This window comes from Sceloporus occidentalis, unplaced genomic scaffold (genome assembly GCF_023333645.1).
Source record: "Sceloporus occidentalis isolate IW3139 unplaced genomic scaffold, rSceOcc1.0.p SCAF_252, whole genome shotgun sequence".
Taxonomy (NCBI): Eukaryota; Metazoa; Chordata; class Lepidosauria; order Squamata; family Phrynosomatidae; genus Sceloporus; species Sceloporus occidentalis.
Window position 1 is genome coordinate 193,063 of NW_028317232.1, and position 10,744 is coordinate 203,806.

The 10,744-nt window shown below is 40.0% G+C and overlaps 1 protein-coding gene across 1 annotated transcript; it reads right to left on the reverse strand.

Moving 5' to 3' along the window:
- Positions 1-4,422: 4,422 nt before the first annotated feature.
- LOC149275996 (NXPE family member 4-like) lies at positions 4,423-9,629 on the reverse strand. The gene is made up of 5 exons (XM_089504022.1): positions 9,543-9,629; positions 8,515-9,245; positions 7,324-7,385; positions 5,414-5,632; positions 4,423-4,967 (listed from the first exon to the last, which is right to left on the reverse strand). Exons 1-5 carry the CDS (start codon positions 9,627-9,629, stop codon positions 4,423-4,425), a joined length of 1,644 nt encoding a protein of 547 aa, XP_089360148.1.
- Positions 9,630-10,744: the final 1,115 nt, after the last annotated feature.

Below are 10,744 nucleotides of genomic sequence, written 5' to 3' on the forward strand. Positions count from 1 at the left end.
GCGCTCAGGAGATGTTGCTGAACACATATTGGGGTGTTTTGTGATAGTGACATAAACTAGAACATTTTAATTCATACCTGAAGTAAAATGTGTATGACAAAACAAATGCAAAAAAATGACTACCATAAAGTTTGACAAAGACTGGTGGTAGATATGGTGCATGGAAAGAGTTAAAATACTAGCATTTGGAATACCCTGGGCTGTCTAGTTTTCAAAAATATATGACTTGATGGGGTAAATTGCATTGGCCGGCTTCAAATATACCCGAAATGGCACATGGGGGGAAGAATTACCAGATTTGGAAAAAATGGCTTTGAAATAGCAAAACGCTACCTTATTATTATTATTATTATTATTATTATCTTTTATTTATATAGCGCCAACAATTTACGCAGCGCTTAATACAATACATAAGTTCAAGGGGTATGACAAGACGAGAATTGACAGACTAAGACAAACCGATACATTAGGTGGAGAGAGCCCTGCTCGCAAGCTTACAATCTAGAGGGAATGGGGTGACAAACGTAAGGCACAGAGAAAGGGTGAGAGGTAGTGCGGGGGGTATCAGTGACGGGTGAGATGTAGTGTGGGGGGTATAAGGCACAGAAAAAGGGTGAGAGGTAGTGCGGGGGGTATCAGTGACGGGTGAGTTGTAGTGTGGGGGGTATAAGGCACAGAAAAAGGGTGAGAGGTAGTGTGGTGGTTGTCTCAATGACAAGGAAGTTCTAGCAGCTAAGGTGGAATGCTTCTCTGAAGAAGTGGGTTTTGGGATTTTTGTTGACTGTTGGGAGGGAGGGTGAAAGCTGTAAGTTCAGTAGAAGTAGATTCCAGAGATATGGGGCAGCTTGAGTGAAATCTTGTAGACGGGAAAAGGAAGAGGTGATAAGTGAGGAGGAGAGCCTTTGTTAGGAAACAGTTAAGGACTGGAGGGAGTTTATGGTTGGAGATGATAGGAATAAAATTGGTTAGGTTGACCATGTTAGTTAAGTTTGGTGGTTGCGAGTGATAGGAATAGGGAGGAATATGTGGGGGACAAAAGTAGCAGAGCAAACACAGGCAGGTTTTACATATAAAGATTAGTGTAGAGGTACTGGGATAGCTGTCATGGCAGAGAGATGGAGAGGGATGGTATTTGGAATGGTTTAATGGGGAGAAGTGGGTACTAAAGGGATCCAAAGAGTTGGTGCCCTCTACTGGCATGTTTAAATAGATCTGGTAATTACCTGTCTATATATTAGGACAACACTGGGGCGGGTGGGACAGGGGCAGGGAGGGCGGGCAAAAATTCAGTTGTTGTGGGGAAGATGGAGGAGTGTATTGCAGGCTTTGAGGGCTGTAATAGAGAGTGTTAAATAGTGTTAAAGTGGACGGGGGCAGTAAGAGGGCAGATATAGTAGATAAGGGGTTAGTGGAGCAGAAAGATAGAAAGTAAAATATAACAGACTTAAGTAGTGACAGGCATCACATAAATTTTACCAACTAATAACAATCAGTGAAAAAATGCTGCAATTCCCAGTATGGGCATTCCTAGGCTATCAAGCACAGTTAGACAGAAAAGGGTATAGAAACAGGAAAATTATAATAACAATACAGAAAACAAATAACAGATAATTATGGAGATCTCTTGGTCCAGTCTGTATACCTTTTAGCAAAGTATGGAGGTTTGCTTAGGCTTCAGTTGTTGTGGGGAAGATGGAGGAGTGTATTGCAGGCTTTGAGGGCTTTTAGCAAAGTATGGAGGTTTGCTTAGGCTTCAGTTGTTGTGGGGAAGATGGAGGAGTGTATTGCAGGCTTTGAGGGCTTTTAGCAAAGTATGGAGGTTTGCTTAGGCTTCAGTTGTTGTGGGGAAGATGGAGGAGTGTATTGCAGGCTTTGAGGGCTTTTAGCAAAGTATGGAGCTACCTGTACTTATTGCCCCATAATGAGTAGAAAAAAGCAAAAAAACATAAAAACATTGGGTATTTCTAAACTCAGGACAAATAGTAGAATCTATTTAGCAGGTTTTTTCATTACCTTTTATAGATGAGTAAAAGATTTTTCAACTAAAAGTTAGAAACAGTCATTTTTTTCTAAATTTTTCACCATATTTTATAATTTTTTTAATAGTAAATAATATGATACAATCAAAACAATGTCATCTAAAGAAAGCCCTTCTTGTCCTGAAAAAAACAATATCTAATGTGTGTGGGTTCAGTAAACGGGAAAGAAGAAAATTACAGCTAAACACAAGCAGCGCAGAAATGTTAAAAAGGCCATTGTCACAAAGGGTACAAAAAGTAAAATCAGCCTTTGTCTCGAAGGGGTTAAACTCTCTCCAAAATGTCTATATGCTTCTGGAGATGGTGTACACAATACTCGAGATGAGGTCTGACCAGAGACTGCAGTAGAAACTGCAGCTGGTCTATTCCTTTGTGGTCGGATTCTGGACAAATCGATGGGAGTGCTTTTTCTCCATGTGCATGGGGGCTGATCTGACCCCCAACCTCCTCATTTCCCGAGCCCGTGCTGGAGGTGACTGGAGGTAAGTATGTTGCAAGCAAGGAGCATAACTGGGAGGTGAGTAAAGAGGCAAATGTACATGGGGGATGCTGCAGACCCCCCCCCCCCCAAGCATTTGCAAAAGGGACACAATGGTAATTTAAAGGGATTTTTCAGCTATTATATGTATTCAAGTGTCAGGAGTCTATGTTTAACCCCTTCAGTTCTCTTTCTATAGTGTTCTATAGTGTTAGGGTACGTTTAGGTTAGTTTGGTGGGTGGTTAGAGAGAATTGGGGATAGTGTAGAGGGTTTTATGGAAGGAGATAAAAATATATATTTTAGCGTATTAGTGTTAGGATAGTTTGGTGGGTGGCTAGAGTGAATTGGGCAGGTAGTGTACCCAATATCTCACATGTGTGATGATGCAAAAGTTCCACCTGCTTAATTGAGGTGTACAGAACCTGCCCCTGATCAGTATTGGTTCCCCAAATATATCAGACCCAGAAACCCTTAGTGCAGCTCCTGGCATCAGATGTGATATTGGTGCTAGTGAGCCTTTTCCCAAAAGATTTTTATGATAAAAAACTTTTGTGCTGCCCAGTTTCAGGCAGCTGACCAAGGGGGCAGACGCCAGGCCTGACACCCCACTGACCCCTATTAGACTAAAATATTCTTGGCATTGACCTAATTAATGGGCATAGTAAAAAAAACAAACAAAAAAAAACCACCATATAGGAGCACAGACTGTATCATGGCCTGTTTTCTCCCATATTATGACCAGGAGAAGATATTTGGATTTAGTTAGAGGAATTCATTTTAATGACAACTTCAATTGCCCGCATGCAAATCACCCTCCAATAGGTTGTTAAAGTTAAACATGATTTTATTCATATTGTTTATCATTTAGATCTTACAAAACAGGAATACTCTGCTCTATTTAAAACTTTAAGTTAGCAATAAACATGTTGATTCAGAACGAAGGTTGCGCAACATAACTTTCCACCCTTAATTACACACGCACAAGGCTTACTTTCCAAAAGTGGTCAGCGTACGGGTAGACATTTCTCACAACAGGGATGGTAACAGCCTCCCAGCAGAGGTGGTAGAGGTTAATACAGCGAGGGAGGTTTAAACATGCATGGGATAGGAATCAAGTTATCCTGAATATAAGACAAGACCAAGGAGTGGATACAGGTTACTGCTTGAATAGTTCATGTCTGACATCAAATTCTGTGTTTCTTTGGGCAAACGGACATTTTTTGCTAAAAAAAAAAAGTGTAACAATAATTATTTTTTCTTGCTAAAATTCCGCTGTAAAATTTGACTTTTAAAGGGAACCCAATTGAACATGATCGCATTGCGGCACAGCGTTCGTTTGCACCAATAGATAGGCAATAGCTCTTGATGAACTTGTGCTGAGGTGTATATGTTAGAGCCCTGCGCGGGGCGGCTTTTTTAATCCCGCTCCCGCTGATTTTTTTGCCCAATCCCGCCTGCTCCCGCAATGTGTGTTCCCACGCAGTCCTGCAAGGCTGTCCTCGAGTTGCCCCCTCACAGTGTCTCTTCTCTTGCTCCGCCCAGGAACAAGGCGGAGTCACGGGAAGTGACATCACATCACGTGACTCCGTTTTGTTCCTGGGTGGAGCAAGAGAGGAGACACTGTGAGGGAGAAGCGAGAAGCCTTGTGGGACTGCGCGGGATTACCGGGGCCCGCAGGTACAGTGCCTGACTGCCCGCAACACCAGCAAGACCGCCGGCCCCCGCAAGTTTTTTGGCAGGACCCGCGGGACCCACCTCCCAATGCAGTCCTCCAGTATATATGGCAGGTGTATATGTGTGATGTGTATCACGCAGAGAAGAAAAATAAAATAACTTTCATGAACACCCCTTTCCCTGACCTATTTTTATTTGTCAGAAAATAATTCTCTCCCATCCCTATTCGTCAACACGCAAAGGTAAAGGTCATGCTCATTATACTCTCAAATGTTCCACCTGATGGGTGGACCGTTTGTGCTGCTGATGAAATCGTCATGTCCCAAGCATCTACGAAACCAACATTCACTCCTTGGAAAACTTCCCTAAGCACCAGATACTGAGCGTATCCATTGAAGTCCCCGATCCGCTCCGCGGCCGTATTAATTTCCCTGGTATTTTCTGTTTTGATAATAACTTTGGTGTCAGGGCTTCGCAGGAAGAGACGTTCAATGGCTCTACGGATATTGAGCGCTCTTCTGATGTACAATTGAAGAGGAAACTGTCGGAAATGTTGTCCCATGGTGATGACGATTATAGTGTCTTTGCCGCCACCTTGCAGGTCGATCTGCCGACTTGTGTATTTGTCCTCTTTGAAGTAATAGAACATGAAACTTTCTAGAGGGAACCCATGTCTCTTGTAAGATACATAAATATCTTTATCTATGCTCAAAGCCAGAAGGGTTTTCTCCCAATAACTCCATTGCCTACCGTGGTAGCCAAAATATTGTACTACTGTTGGAAAACACAAAAGTGTCAGATGGTCATACAGGTCCGTACATACGTATACATATTTACAATATATATGTATCTTTAGCCCCATTTCAGTATTAAATATTATATTTTCCCGTTGGAATTCATAGATGCATTGTAAATGTATAATATGTTATTCACACCCAGAAAAGAAATTTAAATATTTCAAAAACATTAGCGTTAATACCCAACAAGACCACCCTGTTAGAAAACCAGTTGCCCCCTTAACCGGGATGATTATAAGAAAAGTGCATCTCTCACTAATGCATCACTGGGTTAAAGCAGTCATCTTATCATTAAGTCTTTAATAATCACTCTTGATAGGATTTGTATTTGTCAGCAAGTAATCATTTCATATAAAGTTTCTAAATTTTAGTAAACTAAAAGTTCTAGTATTTAAAAAGTTAGTCATTTTATCTAGAACTTACTACTGATGCCTTCAGTAAAGTGCATGATGAACTGACGTAAGGTGGAGTCTCCGATGAGGAACAGCTTCTTGCCCTGAAGGCACTTTGTGAAGTCTTCCTTAGTTTTATAAACGTCCATTTTACAATAAACTGGGTTCCAGATATTATTAAAAAAATATCCACTCGGTAACGGAGAACTCATTCCAGTCTGGCATTTTGTCTTTTGAGAGGTCTCGTCTGCTATAGAGATAGCCGACTGATGTTAATGTTCATAAACAAAGCACCTTCACGCAGAAAGCAAATCAGTGATATCGTTCCTTAATATAACACACATAAAAATTCTAAAACATCCATTTAAAGTTTATTAATAATGGCCTCGACTCACACTTGAACATAAAACATTACAGTGTTATTTAGCCTTACTGAGATGTTCAGATGTCAAACTGCAGACCATTTCAGCTCATGAAATCAACAAGACCATCGATATTGGTCGATGGGGCTTGGTGCAAGGTTTTGGCAGAAGTATGCAAGGTGGACAACCTTCTGTCTTTCATGGGTGACCAAGCAAGGATTGTAGAAGAAGCATGCCACTAGGGTTCGTGTGCTAGACTGTGTGCATCAGAGCTTGGTACTCATGGAACATTATGGAGCATTAAAAACTGGATGGCTTGCTGCTTTGTGCCCTCAAAGGACAGATTTTTGGACATTTGGGTCTTTGTTCAATATTACATATACAATAGTATATTCTATTTATCAAGATAAAGGACCCTTAGAGGTCCGTAACATAGATTCTGTATGTGCTAATAAAACCCTTGGCATTGTAAACGCCCTGTGTGGATATACATTATTGCCGTAATTGGAGACTGCATGAGGGTCCCGTGGTTTTGGTGAGTGTGCCGTGGCATTCTTTGCAATTATTTATATTTGTTTTTTCGACATTAAGATCCATGGTGTTAGACCAAATGGCACCATAGGGAAGGATATTCTTTGGTGCCCCATTTTTTTAAAAATTTTAAATAACAATATGAGTTGAATTTACACAATTCATGAGGATTTTGAAATATAATTGATAAACCAATTAACTGTGGTTTTATCTCAACATTATTGGTGACTTTTAGGGATGTAGAACTTTGTAGGATTCTCATGTATGGCAAAGATTCTGAGCTCCAAGAAAAGGAAGTCCTCAAAATAGGAAAGAAGGACACAGGGGATCTCAATGAGGGTGCTCTGCCAATTGCTAAGCAATGTCTCCTACCAAGAATGCCTTGCTGTCTGGGACACATCAAATCTGTTGTCTCAGGCATCTGGCTGGCTTTGACCTCAGACAAAAAACAAAAAACAAAAACTGTCTGCGCTTCTTACCCTAATAAAGTTGGCAACAAATATATAAACATAATATAAATGAGAGGTTTTGGTTATATGAGTTGGCCAAAGCATAATTAAGCTCACCCGCCGCGTCAAGGCACACTCTCAATAGGGTGAGAACCTACTCTCACCTCCTACATAGTGGGCACACAAAGCAGTTTATACTGCTACCAAAACCTTATTAATGTGTTGGGGGAGGTGCAATTAAACCTCCTCCCTATTAACCCCTGGACAGCAAGCTGCAACCAGACTGATGAGGAGCCAACAACCTCAAATATGTGCAAACAGGGAAAAGAAAAAACGTCGGTGCGCTAAGCTAGTCACAGGCTCAAATAATACAAATGTATAATACGAGGCCTACCAAACAGGTGTAAGCATGCTGGCTTTGACCTCAGACCACCCTGTTTAGAACTTTGCCTGGAAATGATGGTCAAAAGGCCACCTCTATGGGTAACATTGTTAATAGGAGCTGAAATGCAATTTATCCTTATCTTTATGAATGCATTTGTTATGTGTATTAATGTCACATTGATATAACAATATAATGAAATCAATTCATTACTTACGTTTGCATCTTGTAACCTCAATGAATTCAAAGTTTTTGGGAATTTCCACCGCGATGTTGGACCTTTGAGAAGGATCATCAGAACACATTACTTTTCCGTAATGAAGTGAAAGTCAAAGAGTAAAGCAAAACCAATACTGTATGCTGTTTCTTTATGGAGAACTTTAAGAGATTATGTCAATCCTGGAAGACCCAGACTGGCCACCTGGCCCACCGGGCAAATGCAAATCCACAGATAGCTCCTGATGAAGCCCCGGTGGTGAAATGCGTTGAGAGGACTTTGAAAAGGTTGTTGTATGGACTTTTATCGCTTTTTATGTATATATTTTCTATGATTTTTATTGGATCAATTTTATTTATTTATTTATTGAGACCGAGTTTGGGCTAGTCCCAGAATAAATATATTGCTTACACAATGGCACTTTATTTAAATCCATTGGCACTTTATCAAGAGAAAGGGAGCGAGAAGAATATATCTTCACATCTCTATTGTGAGTGCAATACACTTTGTGTTGTTTCTTTCCTTTTCTCTTATATGAGCGCCCCCAAGTGGATTTGTTTTGGTACTGTTCAGCATTTGGAGAGTTGTGGTTGGGAGGCAGCTGTGAGAACAGAAGGAGGAAGTCTATTTATGTGTATATTGATTTGGCACCTTGATTTTTTCACTTTCACTGATTTATTATTTATTTGGGTATATAATATGTGTGTATCACTTACCTTATATACACCGGGCAAATGGCCAGTGGGTTGCTGGAAAATATCACCTTTACATTACTCATTTCAGCTCCTTAACCCCTATTATTAAAAGCTATATTGCCTAAAAAACTGGCCACTCCTCGTTCAGTTAATGTAAATCTCGTAAGACTTGGTTGTTCTAATTTGAATTCAAATGTGATTAGAAACATTATCGTCTACTTTAATGGGTACATTCATCCCAGGCAACTTTTTATGTACCGTTGACTACAGAACGGCCATTCCTATAATAAGACCCCAATTAAAGGTGGGAACCCTGGCTTACCCAACAGGACCCCACATTATTAACAATTAAATATTAGCAACAATGCCAAGAGGATATTAAATTCAATTGCTGCGTTTTGAATAAAAGGGTCAATGAACCCTTATAAAAAAATATTGGTTTTTAGGCCATTGTATATGTTGTTGTTGTTGTTATAGACCAATCTGCATACTATACCTTTGAAACATTTGCTTTTCTTCGTTGGTGAGATATGACGCTTGAATGTCAACTGCCCTCATATCATGCAAACATTCACACGGTAGATTGGAGGGCTTGACGCAATAAAAGGCTTCTTCATCATCCGGGTCTAAATACTCACAATACTCCTCATCCGTGTTTGGTTTAAAGCCACACTTAGTAATAACTTCTTGGTTATGATATACGAATCTTCCGTGAAAACCAAGAACCCCTAAACTTGCATGTCTAGCTCTCCATAGAGCTGATATTCCTTCACTGGGATGAAATAACATAACAGAGACTTTGACCTTCCCCTCCCAATATAACGGGAAGTGGACATGGTATGTTCCATTGCTGAAGTCTTCTACTCTTCCAGACACAGAGGCTCCAAGCTCTGGAGAGAATATCCTAGGCATTAAAAAGTCTCCACCATATGCCTTCTTGACGCCTGTGTGATCTTGCATCTCAAGTTCAACAACAAAATCCTCACCGACGCAGTATTTGTCCTTGGGGTACGCTATAAAAGCCTTACTTTTTTGTCCGCTTGTAGTGCTACTGAATTTGGAAAACCCAACATTTGGGAAACGGTTTTTAATTTTATCGAAAATTTCATTGATCTTTACTTGGAGTTTGCTTGGCTCATCTGCGACGTTCTTTACGTCCAGTTTGGGTAGCGCGGGCGCTTCTTTCACTGGACAAGTTGAGTTTTGCAAGATGATTCTAATAGAATTCTATTAGAGAGAATTACACAGAAGAGAGATTTTGAATTTTTTTTGAAGGAATTAGGGAAAAACCGAGTTTTGGTTCATAGGATTAGCTGTTGGATTTTAGACCCGTCAGCAAAAGGATTTAGTTGGATCTTTCTGTAACTCCCACAATTACCTAATTACAGAAACCAAAGAAAGTATGTTGACCTGTTGGCAAATCATCTATGATGGAACCTTAACAACTCTGTGTAGCGATACAGAATAACAAACAAATTCGAGAAGTACCTTTCATAGAAAATTAGAAATTGTCCCCATTCTTACCTGAAATACATTGCGCTTCCACATGAAACTCGCTAAGAAGATGATCGCCACCAATACAGGAATATGGTATTTGTTTCTTGAAGCCATGAGAGTTATGTGTAGTTATGATCCTGTTGAAATATTTAGAATTGTTGGTAAGGTGTAAAGGGAAAACGGGTCACAAAATTATACTAAAATTATAGTAACGTTAGGTCCATTTTTTGTTTATTGCAGTGAATTGAAGACAAACCTATAGTTGACTAAATTACAAATACAAGTACATTCATTTATTTAAATTATAGATACATTGTGCTTTTTGTTTGTCATTGTGTGTTTTGGAGAGTTTTAGTTTCAAAGTTGAACTTCCTTGTAGGAGGTATTGAGCAAACAGAGCCCTAAAAATTGCTTTTTAACAGGGTGAGAAGCCATGAAGTACAAAGGCAAACGAAACCCGTTTATTTTTTATGACACACACCGGATATTGCAATAGTTTTGAGGTTCTGAGTTACCAATAGACTAAAATCCCAAGAAAACAGCGAATAAGATGTTTTTGGTGTTTTGCTTTTTCCCCCCAACTTGTTCTACTTTATATAGATTGTAAGCTCCTGTGTGCAGGGTCCTCCTCACTTGTTGTTTCTGTAAGTCCAATTATTATGTTATAGACTACTTTTTATGTCCTGCCTACCCATTGTACAGCTAAGGAATATTTGGCACTTTGTAAAGCCACACTCTACAGTATAACGTGGTAAAGTCACTGAAATAGCAACTTGCCAAGGTGACTTAAACTTTCTCCAAAGTATCTGTATCCTTCTGGAGATCCGGTCTTCAGTGCTGTACACAATACTCCAAGTGAGGTCTCACCAGTGCTCTGTACAACGGCATGAGCTCTTCCCTCTACTGCTAATACCTCTCGCTATACAACCAAGCATTCTGCTAGCATTAAATGCTGCTCTACTGCATTGTCTGCCTACCTTTAAATCTTCAGGAATAATTACCCCTAAATCCCTTTCCTCACACGTTGAGGTTAGGACAGTATCAGATATTCTATACTCTGCCCTTGGGTTTTATGCCCCAAGTGCATTATCTTACACTTATGCACGTTAAACATGTTACTACAGCTCTGATGACTTTTTCAGTTTACCTAAATCATTTGCCATTCGACTTATGCCTCCAGGAACATCAACCCTGTTGCAAATCTTTGTGTCTTCAGAAAAAAAGAAAGA

Bases quoted from the DNA above. Each gene is read 5' to 3' on its own strand.
- LOC149275996 (XM_089504022.1), bottom strand. From the start codon at position 9,629: ATGGCTTCAAGAAACAAATACCATATTCCTGTATTGGTGGCGATCATC. The intron at 9,246-9,542 runs GTAAGAATGGGG...TCTCTCTAATAG, and splicing joins GGAAGCGCAATGTATTTCAG to AATTCTATTAGAATCATCTT. The intron at 5,633-7,323 runs GTAAGTAATGAA...CTATCTCTATAG, and splicing joins TGAGGTTACAAGATGCAAAC to CAGACGAGACCTCTCAAAAG.